Source organism: Sapajus apella, unplaced genomic scaffold, assembly GCF_009761245.1.
Source record: "Sapajus apella isolate SASKATOON/1434 unplaced genomic scaffold, GSC_monkey_1.0 scaffold13, whole genome shotgun sequence".
NCBI classification, from domain to species: Eukaryota; Metazoa; Chordata; class Mammalia; order Primates; family Cebidae; genus Sapajus; species Sapajus apella.
In genome coordinates, this window is record NW_022436953.1 from 4,942,865 (window position 1) to 4,970,539 (window position 27,675).

At 38.4% G+C, this 27,675-nt stretch overlaps 2 protein-coding genes across 9 annotated transcripts in view; both read left to right on the forward strand.

Annotated features, from left to right (window-relative positions):
- BTRC (beta-transducin repeat containing E3 ubiquitin protein ligase) overlaps nucleotides 1-27,675 on the forward strand; it is a 193,104-nt gene that overhangs the window by 46,896 nt on the left and 118,533 nt on the right. For 5 of the 8 annotated variants that reach the window (XM_032281367.1, XM_032281359.1, XM_032281364.1 and 2 more), the window contains exon 2: nucleotides 16,945-17,052. The exons of the other annotated variants lie outside the window; for them this stretch is intronic. In XM_032281367.1, the coding sequence (XP_032137258.1) occupies nucleotides 16,945-17,052 (108 nt within the window). The remainder of the gene's footprint in view (nucleotides 1-16,944; nucleotides 17,053-27,675) is intronic. 8 annotated transcript variants of the gene reach the window in all.
- Nucleotides 26,600-27,601, forward strand: LOC116553823 (transcription factor 4-like). Its single transcript, XM_032281368.1, is given in 2 exon segments — nucleotides 26,600-27,263; nucleotides 27,265-27,601. Coding segments are annotated over 2 exon segments (462 nt in total). The 5' UTR covers nucleotides 26,600-26,927; the 3' UTR covers nucleotides 27,391-27,601.

Here is a 27,675-nt window from a genome sequence, read left to right on the forward strand (position 1 = left end):
TCAGGGAATTAGCCCACCTTGGCCTCCCAAAGTACAGGATTACAGGCCCGAGCCACTGTGCCTGGCCTAACACAGTATAGTTTAAACATTGTTTCAAAATATAATTAATATGGAGTTATGAATGACATTTTACTTTTTCTGTATTAAGTTTTTAAAAATCAATGGTTTTTTTTTTTTTTTTTTTTTTGAGATGGAGTCTTGCTCTGTTGCCAGGCTGGAGTGCAGTGGCACAGTCTTGGCTCACTGCAACCTCCACCCCTTGGGTTCAAGTGATTCTTCCGCCTCAGCCTCCTGAGTAGCTGGGACCACAGGCACGTGCCACCACGCCTGGCTAATTTTTGTATTTTTAGTAGAGATGGGGTTTCACCATGTTGGCCAGGATGGTCTCGATCTCTTGACCTCGTGATCCGCCTGCCTCAGCCTCCCAAAGTGCTGGTATTATAGACGTAAGCCACCATGCCCGGCCATCAATAGGTATTTTAAAGTTATAACATACTTCAATTTGGATTAGCCACATTTGAGTGCTAAGTAGACATATGTAACTAGTGATTATTTTATTGGAGACCATTTACATTTAGTGTAGTAATCAGTGTGGTTAAATTTAAATTGACCATTTTGATATTTGTTTTTCCATCTGTTCTTTTTTTCCTTTTTTTAAAATTTATTTTCTTTTTTTGAGACAGGGTTTCACTGTCACCGAGGCTGAAATGCAGTGACACCATCTCTGCCCACTGCAGCCTCGACCCTCCCAGGCTCAAGTGATCCTCTCATCTCAGCCTCCTGAGTAGCTGGGACTATAGGCATGCACCACCATGCCTGGCTAATTTTTGTATTTTTTATAGAAGCTGGGTTTTGCCATGTTGCCCAATCTGGTCTCCAACTCATGGACTCAAGTGATCTGCCTACCTTCGCCTCCCAAACTGTTAAAATTACAATTGTGAGTCACTGGGCCTGGCCCTTTTTGCCTTTAAAAAGTTTTTCCTGCTTTCTTTTGGATTTATTTTTTGTTACTATTTTAGTATTCCTCTTTATGTCTTGTGCTGGCTTACTAGGTACCTTTGTTTTGTTTTAATGGTTGCTTTAGAGATGACAGTATGCTTGTTAAAATATTGAATTAACCAGGCATGGTGGCTCACACCTGTAATCGCAGCACTTTGGGAGGCTGAGGTGGGCGGATCATGAGATTAGAAGTTGGAGACCAGTCTGGCTAACGTGGTGAAACCCCATCTTTAATAAAAATACAAAAATTAGCCAGGCATGGTGGTACATGCCTATAATCCTACCTACTTGGGAGGCTGAGGCAGGAGAATCTCTTGAACCCAGGAGGCAGAGGTTGCAGTTAGCTGAGATTGTGCTACTGCACTCCAACCTGGGCGACAGAGCAACACTCTGTCTTACAGGAAAGGGGAAAATAAAGGGAAGAGTACTCTTTTTATGTGCTCTTGAGAGTAATATCTTTTCGGTTCCTTTGCTCATTTTTTAATTGGGCTGTCTTTTTTTTTGGTTAACTTGTAAAAATATATTATGGATATTCAACTGTTCTTAGAGATATGATTTACTAAACAATGTGCATCTTTAACTTAACATAGCCTGGAAATGTTTCACTTCACATATACTGTATTTAAATTTTCTGCACTCCTTTGTGTTATTGTCATATATTTTGTTTTCACATGTATTTAAAAACACCATAACTCATTATTTTTGCTTAAATTGCTTTTTAAAGAGAAATGTTAAATGAAAATGATTTTTAAAATATTCACAAGTTTCTTTTTCTGGCACTTTTTTTTTTTTTTTTTTTTTTTGAGACAGAGTCTCACTCTGTCACCTGGGCTGGAGTGCAGTGGTGCAATATTGGCTCACTGCAACCTCCACCTCCTGGATTCAAGCAATTCTCCACCTCAGCCTCCTGAGTAGCTGGGACTACAGGTGCACGCCACCATGCCTGGCTGTTTTTTATTTTTGGTAGAGACAGGATTTCACCATGTTGGCTAGGCTAGTCTCTAATTCCTGGCCTTGTGATCTGCCTGACTCTGCCTACCAAAGTGCTGGGATTATGGGTTTGAGCCACTGCCCTGGCCCTTTTTTGGCACTTCTTATAGTTTTGTAAGGTTGTGTCTATTATCATTCTTCAGATATATTTGGAATTATCCATTTTTCAAATGTATTTTCTGTTTCCTGCCCATCCCTTTTCTCTAGTTTCCTTTTGGGACACCAGATATACATATGTTGGACCACTTATTATTTCCTATAGGTCACTAAGCTTTGTTCACTTTGTTTGTTCAGTTCTTTTTCTCTTAGTGCTTTATTTTTGTTTCTTCAGGTTCACTGATAATTCTACAGAGTTTAAATCTGCTGCCAATCCTGTTTCATGAAATTATCATTTCAAACATTGTATTTTTCATTCTGGAACTTTTTATTTCATCCCTTTTTTTTATACCCTGCATCACCTATGTTCATGTTATTATAGCTGCTTTAATGTTTAGGTCTGCTAATTTCATAGTCTCTGTCAGTTTTTTTTCTGGGTCTGCTTCCATTAACTGATAGTCCTCTTATTTATAAATCATATTTTGTGCTTCTTGTCTTGTAATTTTAGATTTAGTTGTAGACATTGTGATACTATATTATTGAATATTTGTATATATATTTTTATCTTTTTAAAAGGATGTTGACTTTATTTTGGTGCACTTAAGTTTTTTTGCAGATCAGCTTGATGCTCTTGTGGCTGATTTTAAGCTTTATTATGATAGGTTTAGTGTAGCCTTTATTCTAGTGTAGTTCATCCCAGCAACTGAGATGTGAGCTTTCTCAGGCTCCTAGAGGATGTCTTAAGTATTCATTAGGCTTCTAAAATCTGACCAGTCAGAACAGAAATGTGCCCCAGGTCTGTGTAGAGTCTAGTTGTTCAGCTTGTAGCTTTGTTGTAGTTTTTTGCCTAGTGTTGTAGAGTTTCGCTATATGCATAGAGGACTTAATGTTCAGGAACTGAATAAGGGGTGTCCTATTTGGCTATATGGAACCTTTTTCTGCACATTCTTCAGTATTCTGCATCACTAATTCTAGTCTCTTTAGTCTTCATAAATTTTGTTTCCTCAATTAAGTGGTCACATTGTACTCTGAGTTCCCCTTTCTTGTGCTGCAGGCTGGACAGTACCTTCAGGTAGAAGACTAGGATAATTTAAGGGTCACCATATTTGTTTCCTGTCATTCAGGGATTATATTTTGGCATTGTTTGTTGTTCAGTGTCTTGAAATATGTTTTACATATTTTCAGTTTTGTTGATGGCAGGAGGGTACGTTTGATACAAATTATTGCCTTATGGTAGAAGCTAAAGTCTCGTGCTTGTTTTTACTTAGAGTTTCTATTTTATTTAAACTTAATGCATTTGAAATCCTCAGGTTACATATTTCTAATATGTATAAATTTCAGTTATCACAGTTTAGTTAAATGACACTAGTCACCCAACACCATGGTTCAAATTTCCGTTACCATAGTATATTAACCATGAGTAACTATGTAAAGGACAAACATCATTGCTAGTTCTCTGGTTCACACTTGACTGTGTGAAAAACAAATACACACACAAAAAAATAAAAAAATATTAAAAAAAAAGAACAAAAAAGAAAAAAAAATTAAAAAAAAAGAAAAACAAATACACATCTGTCATTTATTTCAAGGTCTGTTGGTGATTAAGTTTACATACAGACAATAAAGTTTAGTTGTATTGTCTTCTCTCCCAATGTTAAGCCCACATGATATTTTATAGAAATAAATAATCAAAAGTGGAAATTGGCTAACAGAGATGAAGCAAAGTAACAAAATATAACATTTTAATTGAAATTTGATTAAAATGTAAATTAAGTTACAGAAGAAATAGCTGACCATAGGAAAATTGATACTGTCACCGTTTGATAGACTCTAGATATGCAGCCAGAGGAATGTGTTTAAGGTGAACTTATTAACATAAATGAGGGAAGTGGTTTAGATAAAAAAGATGAAGATGTCCCAGAGGAAATACTTGACGTTAAAGCAGAAACACTTTACCTGAAAAGATCTTGAGATATTTCACAAAATTGAAAGTATAAAGGATAAAATGTTAGAATGTGATCTTGCTTTGTTTTTTCTGCTGTTCTTGTTTTGAAGTCTCGCTTTGTTGCTAATCTTCTCTTAAACCAATCTAATGAATTCTTAATTTCAACTTTTGTATTTTTTTTTAATGTACAGGATTTTCATGTTCTATATTTAAAATTTTAGATTCCAATTTTATGGTACAACTTTTTTATCTAGTTGAATATTTAAAATATGGTTATTTTAAAGTCTGGGATTACTTATCACATTGGTGGCTGTTGTTTTTAACTGTGTTAATACATACATACCATAAAATTGACCATCTTAACAATGTTTAAGTGTGCAATTTAGTAGTTTTAGCACATTCATATTATGTGCAACTAGTCTTCAGAACTTTTTCCTCTTGCAAAACTGAAATTCTATATTCATTAAATAACAGCTCGCTATTACTCCCCACCTCTCAGCTCCTGGCAACCACCATCCTACTTTCTGAACTTGACTACTCTGAGTAGCTCATATAAGTGGAATTGTACAGTACAGGCACGTGCTTCATAATGTTGTTTCAGTTAATGATGGACTGTGTATATGATGGTGGTCCCTTGAGATTACAATGGTGCTGAAAAATTCCTGTTGCCTAGTGACATTGTAGCCAATGTAACATCATATAGTGCAAGGCATTGTTAAAGTGTTTGTGGTGATACTGGTGTAAATGAACCTGCTGCACTGCCAGTTATAAAAAAGTACAGTACATACAATTATGTATAATATATAATACTTGATAATAAACAACTATGTTACTGGCTAATGTACTTACTATACTGTATTTTTTTATTGCTGTTTTAAAGTGAACTCCTTCTACTTATTAAAAAAAAATTAACCGTAAAACAGCCTCAGGCAGGTCCTTCAGAGGGTATTCCATGGATGTTAATTGCCTCGGAAGACCTTCCAGTGCCATAAGTTGTGGAGGTAGAAGACAGTGATATTGATGATCCTTACCCTGTGTAGGCCTAGGCTAATGTGTGTGTTCATGTGTTGGTTTTTAACAAAGATGTTTAAAAAAAACATATATATATATATATAATTTTTTAAATAGAAAAAACATATAAAGATAAAAGGAAATATATTTTTGTACAGCTGTACAATGTTTGTATTTTGAGCTAAGTGTTATTACAAAAGAGTCAAGAAGTTTTTAAAAATTAAAAAAATGTATAAAGTGAAAAAGTCACAGTAAGCTAAGGTTAATTTATTACTGAAGAGATGAAAGTACGTTTTAATAAATTGAGTCTAGCCTAAGTACACAGTTTATAAAGTCTATAGTAGTGTACAGTAATGTCCTAGGCCTTCATATTTATTGACCACTCAGTCACTGACTCACCCAGAGCAACTTCCAATCCTGCAACCTCCATTCATAGTTAAGTGCCCTATATAGGTGTACCATTTTTTTTTGTCTTTTTTTTTTTTTTTTTTGACACAGGGTGTTACTCTGTCACTTGAGCTGAAGTGCAGTGGTGAGATCTCAGCTTACTGCAGCCTCCACATCCTGCGCTCAAATGATCCTCCTGTCTCAGCCTCCCGAGTAGCTGGGACTACAGGCATGTGCCATCATGCCTGGCTAATTTACATACTTTTTGTAGAGATGGGGTTTCACCATGTTGCCCAGGTTGGTCTTGAACTCCTAGACTCAAGGGGTCTGCCTGCCTCCCAGAGTGCTGGGATTACAGGCGTTAGCCACCACACGCAGCCTTTTTAATCTTTTATACTGTATTTTTACTGTATTTTTTCTTTGTTTAGATGCACAAATACTTTCCATTGTATTGCAGTTGCCTACAATATTTGGTACAGTAACATTCTGTCCCTATTTGTAGCGCAAGAGCAATATGCTCTACCTGTAGTCTAGGCATGTAGTAGATTATACCTTCTAGGTTTGTGTAAGTACACTGTGATCACACAGCCGAGAAATCACCTAGTGACGAATTTCTCAGACTGTATCCCCTTTGTTGTGTCACATGACTGTATTTGTCTTTTTGTGACTGGCTTATTTCACTCAGCATAATGTCCTCAAGGTTCATCCATGTTGCAGCATGTGTTAGATTTTCCATCCTTTATTAGGCTGAGTAATACTCCATTGTATGCATATACTAGATTTTAGTCACCCACCCATCTGCTGATGGAGACTTGAGTTACTTCTACCTTTTTGCCATTTTGAGTCTGTCCACTTTATGGTTTGCCTTTTCCCCTGGTTTTTGTTTGTTTTTTAATTTAGCCGTTTGATCCCTTTGCTTTGAATGCTTCATAATTATTCACTGAGAGCTATTTTTAAATGAAAATGTTGGAGACTTTGAAATCATTCTTCACAGCGTGTTTAATATTCTTTTCACAGACATATCCCTTTGGTTCAATAGAGGCATCTCTATTTTTGGTGCCCTTCATTTTTTTGGTTCATGTAACCCTTCCATGGTGTCAATTGAAAGCCTGAGGTTTTTTTTTTTTTTTTTTTTTTTTTAAACCAGGGTACCTTGTCCTATATACAGTCTGTACTCCAGTCTCTGGCTTCACAGCATCATGAGACTGCTGAAATAGACTTCATATTTGGTTTTTCAGCATTTTGCTCTCTGCATGTAAAATTTAGGAGTCAGCAAATGCCTCAGGGGAAAAATTACACACAGAATGTCAGGTTAACCGTAATGCATTTCCCTTCTGCATGGGATCTTCGCCCCTAAAGTTTTGGCTATATTAGTTGTTCTTTCATGCTTTCCGTTTTCTATATTTTATTTCGTTTCTATAATTTTCTGCATGAAATTTAGTCTGATAACTATTACTACATTATGGCCAAAAGCAAAATTCCAATATGCATTTTAATTAATGTTCCATGTTTTATTTGTATTTATTTATTTTTTTTGCTTTTTATTTATTTATTTATTTGAGACAAAGTCTCGTCCTGTTGCCAGACTGGAGTGCAGTGGTGTGATCTCAGCTCACCATAACCGCCAACTCCTGGGTTCAAGCAATTCTACTGCCTTAGCCTCCCGAGTAGCTGGGACTACAGGTGTGCACCACCACACCTGGCTTATTTTTGTATTTTTAGTAGAGATGGGTTTCACCATGTTGACCAGGATGGTATCTATCTCTTGACCTCATGATCTGCCCACCTCGGCCTCCCAAAGCGCTGGGATTGCAGGTGTGAGCCACAGCACGAGGCTTGCCTCACCCTCTCTTAATGCATGCCTTCTTCTGCCAACATGGGGAACCCTCACTACCATCCCCCACCCTCCACTGCCCTGTGTTGAGGTGGACATCCTCATTATCCTGCTCACTGCTGTACAGTTCCTGTGGAAGCCTTCCTCATTCCATTAGGGCTCTATCACCTCATGCTGGGTCTCCCTCCCAGCAGATTTTTCTTATCACTCTGCTTAGGCCCTAAAACTCTGTACCCCCATCCCTTTCCCTCTTGGGGATACCCTTCTCATACCACTTTGACTCTAAAAGTCTGTTTTGGGCCACTGTAGTTAACTCGGCCACTCAGCTTGATGCCTACTTTGCCTGTACTCACCTAATGGCTATTGAAATGAATTGTTCACATAGGAAAGGAGAAGGGGAAGAGATATCAATTAAATTTATTTTTGAGAAACTCATTAGTATTTTTACAACAAATGCTTTTAGTTCGTTATTACTTACATAGAAGTCAGTTGCTCCCACATCTCTGTAATCATTACAGGTTTATACCCGTGTTTTCATGCCATGTTTCTCTTGCATAATAGAGGCTTATTATCACATCAAATTCATGATTTCTGAACTTAGTTACTCCCTGGACCCTCCAAACGAGTTTCAGTTTACCAGTGTCTGTCACTACCACAACTTTTCTTCTAGTCATTCAAGTTTGAAATGTTGACGTTATTTCTGACTCATCGCCCATGTTTATAATCAGTCATTGGGTCCTGTTGATCCTTCTTTTGATGTACATCATCTTCTCCATGGCCATTACTTTAATAAATATAATAACCTCTTGGATGGGATTTCTTTCTTTAGTTTATATAGTCAGTCCCGTGCCCCTAAACCATTTCTGGCTTCCCATTTCTTAATAAATGAAGTAACTCCATATCTACCTTTTAAAGTGCCATTTTAATGCAACACTATTCTAGATGGTCAGAATATCTAGTTTTGAATCCCATCTTTGCTGCTAAGTACTTACCAACTTGTAATTTGCTTAACCTCCCCTGGTCTCTATTTTTTTTTAATTAAGTTAAATCTTTTTATTTTAAATTTTTTATCAAAAATAGAGGTAGAGTCTAGCTATATGGACCAGGCTGGTCTTAAACTCCTGGCCTCAAGCAATCCTTTCACCTTGGGCTCCCAAAGTGGTGGGAGCCACCTTGCCTGACCGTCTTTGGGTCTTATTTATCTTACTAGTTTGTTACACAGGTGAATGAATTTCGGAAGAGCTTGTTCACAATTCATTGCAGAACAATGAATTGTTAGTTTGACTAACAAAGCTAACTAACAGAGCTTGTTAGTTTGTTATACGGATAATCGCTGAGGAGTTTATCCAACACCGACCTTATAGTCTAGTTAGATCAGTATCAGTAATGTAACCAAGGAGTATTATTTTATCAGTAATTTCACTATTCTTTAAGCAAACAATGCTTCCTTTTCTTTGATATGTAGTTCTCATTGATTTCTCTGAAGCACACATTTATTGAACATCTATGAGAGACACTAGAGATTAAAGGATAAGACAGCCAGGAGTGATGGCTCACGCCTGTAATCCTAGTACTTTGGGAGGCCGAGGCAGGTGGATCATGAGGTCAGAAGTTCAAGACCAGCCTGGCCAGCATGGTGAAACCCCATCTCTACTAAAAATACAAAAAATTAGCCGAGCATGATGATGCGTGCCTGTTATCCCAGCTACTCTGGAGACTGAGTTAGGAGAATCCCTTGAACCCAGGAGGTGGAGGTTGTAGTGTGCTGAGATCTGGCTGGGGTGATAGAGTGATATTCTGTCTCCCCCCACCCCCCAAAAAAGGATAAGATAGCTTGATAGAGGAAGCAAATATATAATTAACTTACATATAGTAACAAGTGGTACAATAAAATTAAAGTTCTGTGACTGAGCTTTTCTATAGCAGCTGTTGTCTAACACAATTTGCTACATTAAAAAATTTTTCCTTGTAGTTGCTATTTGTTAGTAATTTATCTCCTTGAAATAGAGTGTAAACTACTTGGGAGTAGGTGTTTGCAGTGGTGAGTCTGTGGATTTTGGGAAACAAACACATTTGAGTCTTATTTCTGCCTTTATTATTTAGTCACTATAACTTTGCTAAACTTGAGTGTACTCTCTTGTTAAAGTGAAAATACTAATAATTCTTTGAAAAGATAGTAATGCTTAAATGAAATAATGTACTTAAGAGATCTAGTCCAATGCCTGGCAGACAGTTTATTCCCAGTAAATTGTAGTTATCTTCTTGTACTCCACCTGTGCCCACTTGGTAATGAAAAAATACATATTTGATTGGTGGGTAAATACATTTATTCTATGATCTATAGTTTATAATGGCTTCTCAAAACAGTTTGAAATGCAAGTGACATTCACGGAAGCCTATTCCTGGTGATGATGCCACTTACATTTTTTTCTTTTGCACTTTGTAGCTTTTAGAATCCTTATTTTAGCTGGGCATGGTGGCTCACAGCTTATAATCCCAGCACTTTGGGAGCCTGGGGTGGGTGGATCACCTGAGGTCAGGAGTTTGAGACTAGTCTGGCCAGCATGGAGAAACCCCATCTCTACTAAAAATACAGAAATTAGCTGGGCTTGGTGGCGCATGCCTCTAGTCCCACCTACTCGGGAGGCTGAGGCAGGAGAATCTCTTGAACCTGGGAGGTGGAGGTTGCAGTGAGCTGAAATCCAGCCTGGACAACAGGAGCGAAACTCTGTCTCCAAAAAAAAAAAAAAAAAATCTTTATTTTAGTTTTACCATAACCTTGTACTTAATAAGGCCAGGTGGATATGATTTCCCTATCTGACAGGTAGGAGTTTTGTTTTTGTTGTGAACTGAATTGGGATTCTTAAGAGGCAATCATTGGATTTGTAGGTAAAGTCTGAATGACTATGGAATACTATAGCTCTCTGAATTTCTTAGTTGATATAGTAGTGAAAAGGGAATACTTCTATTCCATGGCTTAAGGATACGTAAACTCTCAGTACAGCAATCTTTTTATTGTTGATTATTATAGCTTCTATTACTCCTAGAAGTTGACCAACAGGGACCTGAGTTAGGAGATTTTGTCATTCAGCTTTCGTATAGTAAATGCTGAGGCCAGCCCTTTGCCTGCGGGCTATCAGTGAAGAGAATCTGTGACATTACTCCAGACAGCCAGTGAAGGGGGAAGAGTCAATATTTTCAGTGTTCTCTGTGTAAATGAATTGTGCCATTGAACCTGATGGGCACTAGATACTATATTCTTCTTGAAGCACTGAAGGCCCTTCATTGCAATATTTTTTTCAACTTTTATTTTAAAATTAGAGTGTATGGGCAGGTTTGTTTCAAAGGTATACTGCATGATGCTGAGGTTTGGAGTCCAAATGAATCTGTCACCCAGGTAGAGAGCGCAAAGTACCCATAAGCAGTTTTTTCAACCTTTAGCCCTTTTCTCCCCTCACCTTTTGTATTCCTCAGTGTCTGTTCCCTTCTTTATGTCTGTATGTACCCAAAGTTTTGGTCCTACATTTAAGTGAGAATATGTGGCATTTGGTTTTCTGTTTCTTCATTAGTTCACTTAAGATAATGGCTTCCAGCTGCATCCATGTTCTGCAAGGGACATGATTTCATTATTTTTTATGGTTGCATAGTAGTCCATGGTATGTGTGTACCACATTTTCTGTCCAGTCTTCCATTGATGGGTACCTGTGTTGATTCCATGTATTTACTATTGTATTGCAGCATTTCAATTTTTTTCTCTGATTCAGGTAGTTGAAAACATGTTCAGTCTTTTTTTTTTTCTGTGCCGTGTATGCTTTTTAAAAGCTAGTGAAGTCATTCAGTTGGATAACAATTATAATAGATCGTTAGTCTTCAACTTTCTTTGATTTTGCATAGGAGAGTCAATTGGGGTGAGGTTAGGTGGGAACTGAGCTGAAGAAACTAATATGTGCTGTGCAGGGGTGGATTTGTGTAGGAGGCAGGCATATCTATTAACTAAACTTGTAGCTTTTGAGACTGCATTTAAGGAGTAGGTGATTTACAAGTTATTTAACAGTTAATAGAAGTTAAGTATTTAAACAAGATCATGTGTAGTTGCTGCTTAGTTTAGAACCTGCTTTTTTTTATTCTTATTTTTTAAGCGAAGTGTGGTGGTGCATGCCTGTAGTCCCAGCTGCTGGGCAGGCTGAGGCAGGAGGATCACTTAACAAGGAGGTCAAGGGTGCAGTGAGCTGTGATCATGCCACTGCACTCCAGCCTGGGCAATATAGAGTGAGACCCTGTCTCAATAAAAGGAAAGAAAGGGGAAAAAAATTAAGCATAGAGGCCAGGCACAGTGGCTCACGTCTGTAATCCCAGCACTTTGGGAGGTCGAGGTGGGCGGATCACAAGGTCAGGAGTTCAAGACCAGCCTGACCAACATGGTGAAGCTCTGTCTCTACTAAAAATACCAAAAAATTAGATGGGTGTGGTGGCGGGCACCTGTAATCCCAGCTACTCAGGAGGCTGAGGCAGGAGAATGGTTCGAAGCTGGGAGGCAGAAGTTGTGGTGAGCCAAGATCACGCCATTGCACTCCAGCCTAGGCAACGAGAACAAAACTCTGTCTCAAAAAAAAAACAAATAAATAAATAAAATAAGTATAGAAAGAAAATGTTAGGAATTCAAATATAATTTACAAGGAGAAACAACAAAAACAATCCAAATTCAAAAGACATTTGAAAAAATCCAAGGATGTTTTCTGTCCTTCAACTTTAAATGTTGAAGGACAGAAAACGTCTTACATATTTGTCAGAAACTGACCAATCAGAATGGCCCTGAAATGTGTAGAATGAATAAGGATAGTAACTAAAATGGCAGTCATTTGCACTCTGTTCCTCATTGGCCAGATTTGCTTTTTTCCCCTTCATTTAGAAAATGCTTCTACCTGTGAAGATAGAAGGGAAAGAAGTAGAGTAAAAGTTGCCTACTCCATTTATTTTGTAATTATATTTTTTTTCCTCAGTGTTAAGTGGAATTTAGCAGTATGGATAAGATTAATTGTTACAATACAAACCAATTTGAAAATTAGTTTTTAAATTGAGTCATAATATATAAAATCTTATGGTAATATGCAGATCTGACTATATTCAAGTGCAGTTTTCATACCCACACCAATTGTCTTGTAATAATCGGGAATGCATCCTCTGTGTGGTGTTTGAAAGTTAATGCTATTTTGGAAATCACACCAGTATATCTAGTGGCTTTCCTGGGTGTATGTGGCTCATTATTGATTATAAATTTCTTTTGAAATTTTAGTTTAAGGGGATGGGGTAAGCCCTTTCAAATTCTTAGTTGTTAGTAGTTTTGATGGAGAATAGGGATAAATGAATGAGGAAGAGTGTTAGAATAAGTTACGGTAAGTAAACTCAGATAATAATGTATCAAGTACATACTACAAAAATAATGCAAATTTTTATATAAAATGGAGGATATAAATCATTCACAAGAGGAAGGCCTTAAAAACTTACCAAGTAATGTTCACAAAAAGAAATAAATATGTATATTTTAATTTAAAAAAGAGCCCCATGTCTGTGAATGAAAGTGTTCTGGTTGGTTTCTAGACCCAGCTGTGCTTGCTGTATGTCATGCAGGTAGCTTTAGTATGGTTAAAAGTATATGTGCCGCTTGCGCTCTTGTGAGGGAAGCAGAAGTGACAAACTATCTTCCAGTGCCTCTTCCATTTTCTTCCACTATTTCCTTTGTCTTTTTCCTGTGTTTTCATGCTCTTTTTATTTACTCCCGCTTCTGACTTCTGTTTTTCTCAGACTCAATCTTTCCTTCCAAATGACTGTGAGACTTTTTTCTACCCAGCATACACAGAACCTTAACCAACTGCATATATACAGCATTTCTTATAACAATGAGTTACTTTTATGTTAATAATTTTTTTTTTTTTTTTAAAGACAGAGTCTCATTCTATCACCCAGGCTGGAGTGCAGTGGCGCGATCTAGGCTTACTGCAACCTCCGCCTCCTGTGTTCAGGCAGTTCTCCTGCCTCAGCCCCCTGAGTAGCTGGGATTGCAAACGCCTGCCACAATGTCTGGCTAATGTTGGCCAGGGTGGTTTTGGACTCCTGACCTCAAATGATCTGCCTGCCTCGGCCTCCCAAAGTGTTAGGATTACAGGCATGAGCCACGCCTGGCCAAGGATTTTTAATATAAAAGTTAAGGTTGAGAGAAAGTCACTAGAATGTAAGTTCCACAAAGACAGGGATTTTTGTGGTTTTTTTTGTCCATTGTTCTAGCCCTAGTACCCAGGACAGTGTCTCCTCTCCTCCTCTCCCCCGCCTCCTCTCCTCTTCTCTCCTCTGCTCCCCTCCCTTTCCTTCTTCTCCCCTCTCCTCCCCCTGTCTTTCTCTTTCTTTTTTTCTATCTATCACTCTTTCTTCTGTTTCCCTTTCCTCTGTTCTCCCCTCCCCTATCTCTTCTCCCCCATCTCCCCCTCCCCTCCCCTGCCCTTTCCTCCCCTCTGTCCTGTCCTGTCCTGTCCTATCCTGTCCTATCACAGGGTCTTGCTTTGTTGCCCAGGCTGGAGTGCTGTGGCATAATCACCGCTCATTGCTGCTCTGATCTCCCTGGGCTCAAGCAGTCCTCCCATCTCAGCCTCCCCAGGTAGCTGGAACCACAGGCCTATGCCACCATCCCCAGCTTTTAAAAAATTTTTTGTTTTTTTGTAGAGATGGGTTCTCCCACATTGCTGAGGCTGGTCTTGAACTTCTAGGCTCAAAGGATCCACTTGCCTCGCCCTCCCAAAGTGCTGGGATTACGGGATTGAGCCAACACACCTGGCTCAATCAGTGTCTACTACAAGAAAGGCATTTAATAAGTATTTGTTGAATAAATGATTACAATATTAAAAACTATTTTAGCAAAGCATTTTTTTTTTTTTTTTTGAGGCGGAGTTTCACTCTTGTTGCCCAGGCTGGAGTGCGATGGTGCAAACTTGGCTCACTGCAACCTCTGTCTCTCAGGTTCAAGCGATTCTCCTGCCTCAGCCTCTGGAGTAGTTGGGATTACAGGCATGCGCAACCACTCCCAGCCGATTTTGTATATTTAGTAGAGACAGGGTTTCTTCATGTTGTTCAGGCTGGTCTTGAACTCCTGACCTCAGGGGATCTACCTGCCTGGGCCTCCCAAAATGCTGGGATTACAGGTGTGAGCCCCTGCTCCAGCCCAAAGCATTTTTAATACTTACATTGTAGAGCAGTAATATAAGTAGAATGTGATTCTCAACGGGAAGGAAGCTTTTTTTTAACCCTGTTTTCTGGATTCTCTTTCTATTGCCTTTTCCTTCCAATGTGAGAATCTCTGCTATTAAGAACCACTGGCAGAGAGTGAAATTAGTATACATAATTCTAAGGAGATATAGATGTAAATGGTAGGGTGAGAGGGAGAAGGAAATTATAAGTTTAAAGACATAGGGGTAGGATGAGTATTTAAACAAAGTTCAAGGTAGGTAGTTAGCTAGAGTGTCAGGGCCAATTGGAAGATCAGAGAAGGTGAGCTGATGTTGGCAGTGGGGAAATGTCAGATTGATAGAGTGCTTGGATTTCGTATAGTAGATATAAGGCGTCCTTATGAATTATTGATGAGAGTGACGTAACAAAGTGATGACAATTATTTATTCTGTTTAACTGCTGTTTATAAAATGGATTGTAGCTCGAGGTGAAGAAACGTTGAAAACAGTGAACAAAGTTGGGAGATTGCTGGAGTAATTCAGAGCAGTTTAGCTGTTTTGCTTGGCATGTTATCCAGTGATGATGCCTTTAGCAGATACCCTTCTTTTGAAGTCCAGTGTCTGTGAGTGAGGGATGGATGGAGGCATGAGGAAGAGTTCTGCACTAGAAAGCAACAGGCCAAGACTCTAATCCCTGCTTCCCTACTTTGTAAATTTATGTTCATGGATAAATACTTAATTTTTCCTGGGCATCAGTCACCTTAACTATAAAATGAGGATAATGTATTAAGCCTAGTCCTATGGGTGGTAAATAAAGTGAGGATAATGATATAAAAGCAGGGGGTCTGGATCAGATCTCCTTTGGATTTATTTACAACCCATTTCTTTCCCCTTCCTTCCTTCCTTCCTTCCTTCCTTCCTTCCTTCCTTCCTTCCTTCCTCCCTCCCTCCCTCCCTCCCTCCCTCCCCCCCCCGCTCCCCCTCCCTCCCTCCCTTCCTCCCTCCTTTCCTCTTTTCCTCCCTTCCTCTTTTCCTCCCTTCCTCTCTCTTTCTTTTTCTCTTTCTTTCTCTCAGGATCTTGCTGTGCTGCTCAGGCCGGATTTGAACTCCTGGGCTCAAGCAGTCCATCAATCTCAGTCTCCTGAGTAGCTTGGACCACAGGCACAAACTCTTTGCACGGCTCTCATTGTCCTTTTATCAATTTTAGATGGTGTAAACAGTGAATACCGTATTTTGCTTCCCAATAGTTCTACAACTATATTGTTTTAAGGAGAAAAAAGTCTATGACAATATAAAATATTCTGAAGTCTGTAATTTAAAGTTTAATGTTACCTATATTGACTACTATATTTTACAAGATGTATCCCTGTTTTTATATGTGCCACAATTAGGTATTTAGTTTTTTAGTTGTTATTATTAGACTGTAATAGCACTTAAGTTGATGGATGAAACTTCGGCCTGGGATACTTTTAGAGAAACATGAAGAATGTAAAAATAGTTTTGAAAGGTATAGTTTCTTATAAAGCTTATAGGTGCAGTAATACTAGTATTATTTACTTAGAGCTACTAGAAATTGTAATTTCTACCTTTTTTGGCTACTGAATACACCATATGTATATGTACATTCTTAGGTATTTTTGTTTGTTTGTTTTTTTGTTTAGAAGGTTTTAAAACCAGCAGCTTTCTGGGTCTCCCCCTCTCCTCCTCTGCCCGTCTCCCCACTCCCCCTTCTCCTTTCTCCTTTCTCCCTATCCCTGTCTCTCTTTCTTTGTTGTTGTTTTCCCTTCTGTTTGTGTTGTTTCTTCTCTCCACCTTATACTCCCCCCACACACCCCTAATCCATCTGGAGATGGAGAGGCAGCTGCTATGGTGACTGTGCATTTTGGTTAATGAATAGCAAACTAACAAGATATATAAAACATATGCAAACGGTGCAGAGTTTGTTGCTGTCAAAGCCGTAGGGATACAATACTTTTTCTTTTCCTTCTAAAAAATAAAAATAAAAACAACCTAACTGTGATGTTTTGTTTTCTAATTTACCATTCCTAATATTGTAATGCTTCTGTGAACTCCCTGTCTTTCTGCTTAGTCTGCACAGTGTTACACCCTGTGGTGAGTTTATGGGAGCTGAGTTGAGGTGCATAGAGGAAAATAATTGATCAACTGGATTGTGAAGTAGATTTCCTTTAGACTCATACATGGAAGAATAGGGACAATTTTTTTTTGACTAATTGTTTGGTTTTTTGAATGATACATTCTTTTTTTCCCCTTTGCCTTTTGGCTACTACTGCCCCTTTTGGGTTTCTCTCTGGGGTTAGAACCAGTTAAGTAGTGTGTTTCTTAAAGGTGTTTCTATCATAAGGTCAGCAGCAACTGGAATATTGCATTCAGCCAAGCCTTAAAAATTCCTGTAATCTGTGCCATCCTGTCTCATACTGTCCCATCTCATAGTTGTCCTCTCTCTGCAGTGCTCTATGCCCAGGTCTCTGTGGCTGGGCTGCTCCAGCCTGGCGGACAGCATGCCTTCGCTGCGATGCCTGTATAACCCAGGGACTGGCGCACTCACAGCTTTCCAGGTACTTTCTCTGTCTCTGTGGGTTATTTGTGGGCATTAGTGTGTGTGTCTAATTCATTAGTATGTTCCTCCTCCTTTCCCCTGCTTTACTTATATTCACCTTTTCTCCTTCATATTTCCTGTGTCTCCCATCACTCAGTACTCCTTTAATGATTAGTTTTTAATGTAGATCCAGACTGATCCACTCTTAAGACATTTTTATCGTGATTGGTTACCAAAATAGACATAGTACAAGCTTGACTGTTGGCTTTCAGATCTAGTAGAAGTGTGACAGTAAATTTTAAAGTAATCTTAATAAATAGCAGTTCAATATGTAATATTTGCTCTGGACCTACATAAAGCCAATTAGTATAATCAATCAATTACAATCAGTTACCTGAGTATTTTCTTATTTTTTTTTTAAAGGATTACTCTTTTATCTACTGTTAATTATACTACTAAATATATCTATATATTTTTATAACAACTGTTTTATTTATATCTTGATTAATGTTTCTAGTTTCTAAGTGGAAAACCTTTGAGACCTTTGGTTACAATACTCATCTTGAGAAAGTCTAGCTGGTATTTCATGGATTAACAGATTCCAGTTCCCTTCAGCCTTTCTTTTTTTTTTTTTTTTGAGACGGAGTCTCCCTCTGTTGCCCAGGCTGGAATGCAGTGGTGCGTGCGATCTTGGCTCACTATAACCTCTGCCTCCCAGGTTCAAGCGATTCTCCTGCCACAGCCTCCTAAATAGCTGGGATTACAGGCATGCCACACCATGCCCAACTAATTTTTGTATTTTTAGTAGAGATAAGGTCTTAACCACGTTGGCCAGGCTGGTCTCAAACTCCTGACCTCAAGTGAACCACCTGTCTCTGGCTCCCAAAGTGCTGAGATTACAGCCATGAGCCACCATGCCCAGCCCCCTCAGCCTTTCTTAGAGGCTAACATGTCAGTTCTAGGATGTGAGAGAAACTTACAGAGGAATAATGTGGAAAATTGCAGAGAAAAATGTAGGAAAGAGCTTGGTGCTTATTGCTTACAGATTAGCGTACCATATGTGATTGTTTTCTTTGTTGAATCTTATCTATCTCAGGTATTTGGAATTTGTGTTGAGCATTTTATAGTAATACACAACAAATTTGTATTTATATTAATATTTGCCTGCTTTTAACCTGTGTCATTCATATCTATTTAGAAGAATTTCAAAGATAGGCTATAAGTGTCAGAATGCTTATGTCTAAATTTCAGCTAAAAGAGGGGAACTTACGTTTTCGACATTCCTAACCTGTGCTAAGAGTTGCTAATCTTCAGTGATGCTATTTTAGTGATCATAAAGCTGGAGATCTTCATTTCATTTACAAAATTTAATATTAAACTTCCTTTGCTTATACTATGAGATATAATATAGTAAAGCATGTAGGTTCTAAAATAGCTACATCAAGTCTTGAATACTAACTTTGTCACTAGTGGTATGATACTGAACTAGTTATTTCCTTATCTGTAAACGGATACTATGGTAAGGGCATGCAGTGATGGTGTGATGGTTATTGCTTTTATCATCATCGTTACAAACATTATTGGTATTATTGGAGAGTAACTGATATCCTGAGACTGCTTATTTATTTCAAAGTGAAATATCTTTTTTTTTTTTTTTTTTTTTTTTTTTTTTTTTTTGAGACGGAGTTTTGCTCTGTCGCCCAGGCTGGAGTGCAATGGTGAGATCTCGGCTCACTGCAACCTCCACCTCCTGGTTCAAGTGATTCTCCTGCCTCAGCCTCCTGAGTAGCTGGAATTACATGAATGTACCACCACACCTGGCTAATTTTGTATTTTTAGTAGAGGTGACATGTTGGTCAGCCTGGTCTAGAAGTCCTGATCTCAGATGATCTGCCTGCCTCGGCCTCCCAAAGTACTGGGATTACAGGTGTGAGTTACCGTGCCCAGCCTTTTTTCCTCCCGGGCCCTCCCTCCCTCCCCTCACTCTCTCCTTCCCTCCCTTCTTCCCTTCCTCCCTTCCTCCCTTCCTCCCATCCGTCTGTCTTGTCTGTTGTCAGGCTAGAGTACAGTGGCACAATCTCAGCTCACAGCAACCTCTGCCTCTGGGCTCTAGTTATCCTCCCACCTCAAACTCCCAAGTAGCTGGGACTACAGGCACACAACCACACTTGGCTAATTTTTGTATTTTTGGTAGAGATGGGGTTTCGTCATGTTGCCCAGGCTGGTCTCGAATTTCCCAGCTCAAGTGATCCTCATCCTCCCAAGTCTGCCTCATCCTCCCAAAGTGCTGGGATTACAGATGTGAGCCACCGTGCTTGGCTGTATCTTGTATTTTTAACTACATTATCATATTGACAAGGTTCTGCCATTGAAGAATTTGTAGTCTAGCGTATTGTTTTTTGTTTTTGCCTTTTTGGAATTGCAATTAGTTTAGCCAGTCTGCAGAGTCTGAAGGAACAGTAGTTCCTAAAAGGCTGCTCCTACTTCAGAAACCAGTTTCATGTTTAGAGGTCCCCACAACTACTCTTAGGTTTGATAACTTGCTGGAAGGGACTTAGAACTCACTGAAAGCAGTTATACTCACAGTTTATTACAGGGAAAGGACACAGGTTAAAATTAGCCAACAGAAGAGACACATAGGGCAGAATCTGGGAAGGATCCAATTGTAGAACTTCCTGTCATCTTCTCCCTATGGAGTCATGGATGGCATTACTGCCTCCCAGCTACAGTGTATGACAATACACACAGAGTATTACCAACCATGAAACTCACCTGAGCCTTTGATGTCCAGCATATTCATTGCTGCTCAGTCACGTACTGCTCACATGGCTGACCTCTAGTCTCTTATTTCCTCCTGGTGTTGAAACTTACAGGTGTGGTTTAGTGCCCCCAACATGCATCACATTTGTCCAGTAGCTAAAGCTCTCAGGCAAATGGAGAAACTTACCAGACAAGAAGTTCCAGGGTCCTAAAGACCACTTTACAGTAGCCAAGAGCAAAGACCTGACCTCTCTTTGGTAAAGATTAATTCTTCACTACACAGGGGTCATGGATCCCTTTGGGAATCTGATGAGAGCTATTGATCTTGGGTATTTGGCAAAATTTTATTTAATAGTTCACATACTTATATAGATGTTTATTATATTTCTATTTTGTGAAACGATTGAAAGCTATTAAATCACATAATTCTAAAAGTGTAATCTCCCAAGCCAGTAAATTCTAGGAAGGAAATGTAGAAGGAGCTGTAAGGACCTATAAAAGAAGGACCCTGTCTAACCTGAAGGTTGGGGTAAAGAAGATCAGGTAGTCAATGTTTAAGATCCGAAGGATGAGAAGGAATTAACTCGATAACAGGAAGGAATGGAGGAGAAGGAGGACTTGTCAGGCCTAAGGAAGAGTCAGTGCAAAGGCCCCAAGAGCCAATGAGGCTTAGTGCATTTAAGGACCTTGCTGAAAACAAGACTGTTGTTTCATAGAATAAAGAGAAATGGGGGAATGAAGTGAGAAAAGACTGGGGAAGTTTGATCACTCAGGTCTGGTGGACCATTCAAAGTATGTAGTTTAGTCTTGATGCTAAGAATAGTTAAGTCACTGAAGGGATTTAAACATATGTTTTACCTGATCTGATTTGCATTACTCTGGCTATAAGAAGATGCATTTAGATGTGCTACTCTGGCTATAAAAAGGATACTTTCAATAATTGAAGAGAGAGATGACGGCAGCTTGGTTTTGGACCCAAGATCTTTAAATCCCTAAAAAATTGTTTAGGACCCTAAAGTGCTTTTGTTTATATGGCTTATATCTGTTGATATTCACCGTATTTATAATAGAAATTGAGAAAAAAATTATGCTTTAGTTCACCTAAAGACTATAATTAGTAATGAAAATAATATTTTTATGAAAAGTATATTTTTCAAAAAATATTAAGACTAACATTGTATTACATTTTTACAAATCTCTTTAATGTCTGGATTAAGAAAAGACAGCTGGATTCTCATGTCTGCTTCTGCACTCAATCTATTGTGGTTTGTTATTTTGGTTGACATGTATGAGTAATATCTGACCTGGCACAGATATATAGTTTGAAAGGGAAAGATATTTTAGTTTTTTGTTTTTGTTTTGTTTTGTGTTTTTGAGATAGAGTTTGACTCTTGTCGCCCAGGCTGGAGTGCAATGGTGTGATCTTGGCTCACTGCAACCTCCACCTCCCAGGTTCAAGCGATTCTCCTGCCTCAGCCTCCCCAGTAGGTGGGATTACAGGTGCATGCCACCATGCCCAGCTAATTTTTGCATTTTTAGTAGAGGTGGGGTTTCTCCATGTTGGCCAGGCTGGTCTCAAACTCCTGACCTCAGGTGATCCACCCACCTCGGCCTCCCAGAGTGCTGGGATTACAGGCGTAAGCCACTGTGCCTGGCTGGGAAAGATATTTTAATACCATTTTCAGGTAGTTGCAGTCTCTTGAAGATTAGTTGCAGTATAGTGTCTGAAACTTTATCAGTGAACTTCCTCAGTTATTTTATTAAAATCCATTGGTCTCAGTTTGTTTCAACAAATTATGCTGGAACAATTGGATATCCATGTGCAAAACAATGAACCTCAACTGTTACACTGCACTGTATAACAAAAATTAACTTGAAATGGATCATAGACCTAAATCTGAGTTAAAATTTATAAAACTAATAGAAAATGTGCCAAAAATAATCATTGTGACTTTGGGTTAGGCAGAGATTTCTTAGTTAAGACACAGAAAAATGAACCATAAAAGAAATAACATAAATTGGACTTCTTCACTCTTTTAAAATTCTGCTTTTCAAAAGACACTTACAAAATGAGCGGGAACCAGATACAGTTGTCCATGTCTGTAGTCCCAGCTACTCAGGAAGCTGAGGTGGGAGGATTGCTTAAGCCCAGGAGTTCAGGGCTATAGTGCCTGTGAAAAACCACTGCTTAAGAACAGCCTGGCCAACATGGCTGAAACCCCATCTCTACTAAATTTGTATTTTTAATAGAGATGGATTTTCAGCCATGTTGGCCAGGATGTTCTTTAACTCCTGACCTCAGGTAATATGCACACCTTGGCCTCCTAAAGTGCTGGGATTACAAGCGTGAGCTACTGCACCTGGCCTCAACAAGATTATTATTATGTCTTATATAGCAAAAATGGGTTTATGTACTGGTTTTATCCTATCAGTGCAATAATTTGTTCTATGTCAGGTTCAGCACACACAGGCTTGATAGTGCTGGTTGTCAGGCAGAAACTGGATTTGAATCTAGTATCTTCTGTGCCCACCTACTGGAACTATAGCAGTCTTAGTGCATTTGCATCCTTCTGGTTTAGGTTTTATTTTATTTACTTAGATTTTTATTTAAGTAAAATTTACATGGAGTGAAATTGATAGATCATAAGTGTAGTCTTACGTGAGTTTTGACAAATGACTTTTGTGTAACCTACTTCAATTTCAAGATACCCAACAGTTTCATAATCTGCAAGAGTTCCCTTATACTCCTTTCCAGTCTACCCATCTCCCATATGCAATTACTGTTCTGATTTGTCACCAAGACTAGTGTTGCCTATTCTTGAACTTCATATAAATGTGGTCATATAGTATACATTCTTTTGTGTCTGTTTTCTTTCAATCAGTATAATGTTTTTAAGATTTATCCATGTTGTTGTGTTTATCAGTAGTTCTCTTATATTGCTAAATATATTTCATTATATTAGTACACCACAATTAGTTTATCCATTCATTTATTGATAGGTGTTTGGATTGTTTCCAATTTTGGCCTATTATGAATAAAGCTACTATAAACAGTTTTTTATAAGTCTCATTTTGGCATGTATTTTTATTTCTCTTAGGTACATGCCTAAGAGTGGAATTTGTTGGGTCAAAGAGTAAGTGTATTTTTAACTTTAAAAGAAACAATCAAGCAGTTCTTCAAAATGGTTGTCCCAGTAGAAATACTCATTTTTACTAAAGGAAATGTCTCAGTAATGTAATGTCTTCATGGCCTTTTTTTTTTTTTTAATCATTGGATTATTTTAGTAAGTTTGAAGCACTGTAAGTCAAAATTCTTACAACAATAAAGAAGAGCTATGGAATCATTGCTGAATTTGTTGGATTATTCCCAGTAGCTCAAATTGAAACCATAGTATTGAGATGGTTTGAAAACTAGTGACAGGGAAAATGCTGAAAAAAATTGTTCAAGGTAGATTCTATGGGGATATGTTTAGTTTGAATATATTTTTGTTTTCATCATTCCATTGATTTATCCTGGAAACTGAGTAATTAAGATTTGTTGATTGCCAGTAGATATATTTTGTGGAATCATTTGCTCATCCCCAGCAAATGGTGATACCTATAATCTATAATATTAAATGAGAATGAGCAATAAAGTAAAAATAGCTGAATATTACTTGGTATATTCTCAGGAAGAAGAAAGAAAAAAAAAGGCTGAGTAATAGCCCAGGCATAGTGGCTCACGCCTGTAATCCCAGCACTTTGGGAGGCTGAGGCAGGTGGATCACCTGAGGTCAGGAATTCGAGACCAGCCTGACCAATATGGTGAAAAGTATATTTTTAAAAAATATACTTTAAGTTCTGGGGTACATGTGTAGAATGCGCAGATTGGTTACATAGGTATACTACAGGTACCATAGTGGTTTGCTGCACCCATCAACCCGTCATCCACATTAAGTATTTCTCCTAATGCTATCCCTCCTCTATCCCTCCAACCCCTGACAGGCCCCAGTGTATGATGTTCCCCTCCCTGTGTCCATGTGTTCTCATTAGCTAGAGTTCCGTGTCAGAGGCTGAAATTGTATTGAATTTAGGAGATATGTTGTATTTTATTACTTAAGAATGCTTACAAGTCTACTAAATTTTACCATGTACAAAGTGAAATGTTAAAATGGAACAATACTAGGAAAATTAAGCATTATTCAGTATATATATGAAAGACTTAATTTTACATCGAGATTTTAGAGGAATATGGATTATCGAATTGAATATACATTAACATTCAAATTCTATTAAAAAACAATACCAATAAGGAAAATTATCCTGTAACAGAAATGGTTCTCAGTCTGTAGCTGATGCCTGCTCTGTTGTATATGAATAATTTCAGTATAGCACAATTTCTATATAATAAAAAATTTAGTTATTTTTTGTGCATATGTTAACATTTGACTTGTATTTATCCCAGCTACACCCCTCCCCTTAGGGATTTGCAGGGAATGACAAAGCAAACATTTTTTTTTATTTGTTTTGTGGGGAAATTTTTTATTCTAATAAAATGAATTATTGTTTATTATGGAATATGTGTATTATTTGGTAAATATGTAAACAAGAGTATCATCCATAATCCTTACACTTTAAGATGATTATTGTTAAATTAACATGTTAGTGTCCTTTGATCTGGAATGACTTATCCATCCATGTGTTCCTCTGTGCACACACACATGCCCAAATAAGTTTTGTTTTTAAGTATTTTTATAAATACTTAAATACTTATAAATACTTTTATAAATATTTTTATAAATACTTAAATATAGTATTTATAAAATACCATTTTATAAATACTAAATATATTCGCACCCAATACTGGAATACCCAGATATATAAGACTCATAAAGAGACTTGGACTCCCACACAATGATAGTGGGAGACTTCAACATTAATATTTGACAGATCAGTGAGAAAGTTAACATCGATATTCAGGACTTAAACTCAGATCCGGAACAAGTAGACTTAATTAACATTTATAGAACTCTCCACTTTAAATACACAAAATATACACTCTTATCAGTACTACATCACACCTATTTACAGGTTTAAATGAAATATTGGTTGGCTGCTTGTTAATTATTTTCTTCCCTCATTTTTTTTTTTATGTCTCTATTATTAAACACAATTACAAGCATACCCATTTTTAGACTGCATTCTAGCCCGGGCAATAAAGCAACACCCCGTTCTCTCTCCCTCTTCCTCTTTCTTCTTTCCTTCATTCTTTTTTTTTTTTCTTTTTTTAATTCTTTCTCTTTTTTTCTTTCTCTCTTTCTTCCAAAAAAAAAAAAAAAGTATTTTTATTACCATTTAATTAAATCATAAGATAAAATTAAAACATTTAACATTAATTGTAGAAAATACAGAGAAGTAGAAAGAAGGTTAAAAATCATGTGTTTAGGGGAAAGGAGAAGAAAAAAAAGAAGGAAGTAAGTATTTTAAATGTCCTCCCAGAGATTACCATTTGAGTAATACTAGTAATTTCTGAATTTCACCTATATCATATTCTTGCCCAAATTCTACATTCATCATCAATGATTTTGGTCACTGAAATTTATCTCATTGATAGCTGCTCACATGTTTTTGAATTGAACGAAGTTTGAATTTCGCTTATATCCCATCACCACCTCCCTCTCATATAATTGTTAGTCATTTCAAATTTTGCAGTTCCCAAAAGTGCAGTGTTCTTTTATATATCTGTGTCTTTGCGTATAATTTTCTACTTCACCTGGAAAACCCCTCCACAAACACCTATTGTCCCTTACGTATTCTCTGCCTTTGTCTACCCAATCTTCAAGATTCAGCTCAAGTTGAGCTAGGATATAAGTCCTCCCAGATCTTTACCTTCTCTCCCTTAAACCACTCAGAACATGTACCCAGAGCACGCAGTAGATACCCTTGTTATAGCACTGATAAGCTACTATAGTTGTTTGTGTATTTGTCCCTTTCTCCCATTAGACTGTGAGTTCCTTGAGAGCAGTACTGTGTTTTGTTCATTTCATGTTTCCAGTGTCCAGTATAGTAGTTGATACTTTTGCTGAATTAATGAATGGACAGATAATTTGAAGAAAACTATCAAATACTGTAGCATATATAGGGTGGGAGGCAAGAAAGCATTGAGTTATTACTAGTAGTACCTATACATACACACATGTTCTGTGTTCAGAATGAATGATAATTAACCATTCCAAAGACCACACATTTACACATGAAAAATATGCAGAGTCTGATTTGTGAGCAGTCCTCAAATTTCATACATTTGGCTTTTATTCAATTCAAACTATGATGGTCCCCCTGGAAGTAGATCCTGTATGCAGAGTTTGGACTCTTGTTGAACAAATGTACATTTCAAGCTATTATATAGTGGCACTGCCAGCCAGTTAACAGTTCAGTTTCAATGATATCAACATCTTTATCTTCACAGCAGCATATATTTGTGCAATTATTTGACTATTTTATTGCATTTTATCCTTATTCTATAACATAATAGACACTGGGAAAATTAAAATGCTGGTAGTGATAAGCAGCAATCTAGAGAAAAGATGGAAATCATTAGGCACACTGAAATGACCCTTTCTCTGTCTCTCTTTATTTTTTATTTTTTATTTTTTTGAGATAGAGTCTCTCTCTGTTGCCCAGGCTGGAGTGCAGTGGCATGATCTCAGGTCACTGCAACCTCTGTCTCCTGAATTCAAGCAATTCTCCCTGCCTCAGCCTCCTGAGTAGCTGGGATTACAGGCATGAGTCACCACACCCAGCTAATTTTGGCATTTTTAGCAGAGATGGGGTTTCACCGAATTGGCCAGGCTAGTCTCGAACTCCTGACCGCAGGTTATCCACCTGCCTCGTCCTCCCAAAGTGCTGGGATTGCAGGCGAAAGCCACCTTTGCCCGGCCGAAAGTGACCCTCTCTTAATTAAGCCTTGATTAAGCACCGAATTAAAAGTGCATGTGTTGCACAACCATGCGGCCCTCCCCAGCCAGCTAGGCGCCCTCCCCTACCTCTCCCGGCCTCCTGACTCTTAACTTGGAGACCCCCAGATGGTGCATTCCGCGGCTGGGGCTAGCAGGTGCCACAGCAACTGCCGCCTGCGAAATCAAGCGGGAGGAGATGGAGGATAATGAGAACACGTCGGCTGCCAACCACTCGGAGGAAAAGAAGAAGGAGCTGAAGGCCCCCCCAGGCCCGGACCAGTCCAGACCCAGACGAGGGGGCGACCTTATCCCCCTAGAGCAGAAGGCTGAAGGGGAGAAGGAGCGCCAGGTAGCCAATAAGGCCCGGGAGCGGTTGCAGGTCCTCGACATCAACAAGGCCTTTAAGGAGCTGGGGCGCATGTGCCAACTGCACCTCAACAGCAAGAAGCCTCAGACCAAACTGCTCATTCCGCACCAGGCAGTCTTGGTCATCCTGAACTTGAAGCAACAAGTGCGAGAGCGGAACCTGAACCCCAAAGGCTGCCTGTTTGAAAGCGAGAGAAGAGAAGGTGTCGGGCGTGGTCGGAGACCCCCAGATGGTGCATTTCATGGTCCACCCAGGCCTGAGTGAAGCCCACAACCCTGTAGGGCACGTGTGAAAGTAAACAAAACCTGAAAGCAAGCAACAAAACATACACTTTATCAGAAAAGAAAGAAAAAAAAATGCCTAAACTGTGAAATGTGGAGAAATCGAAACACACCACTTGAGGCAGATGCTGTGGAAACCTGGCTTATTCTTCAAAAGCCACCAGCAAATTGTGCCTATGTGTAATTTTTTTTAAAGGAAAATAAAGAACATTAGTTATAAGATTTTTTTTTTCTTAATGTAGGTGAAAATTAGCAGGGATGCTGCCTTTAGTCTCTAGGTTTTTTCGTGTTTTTTT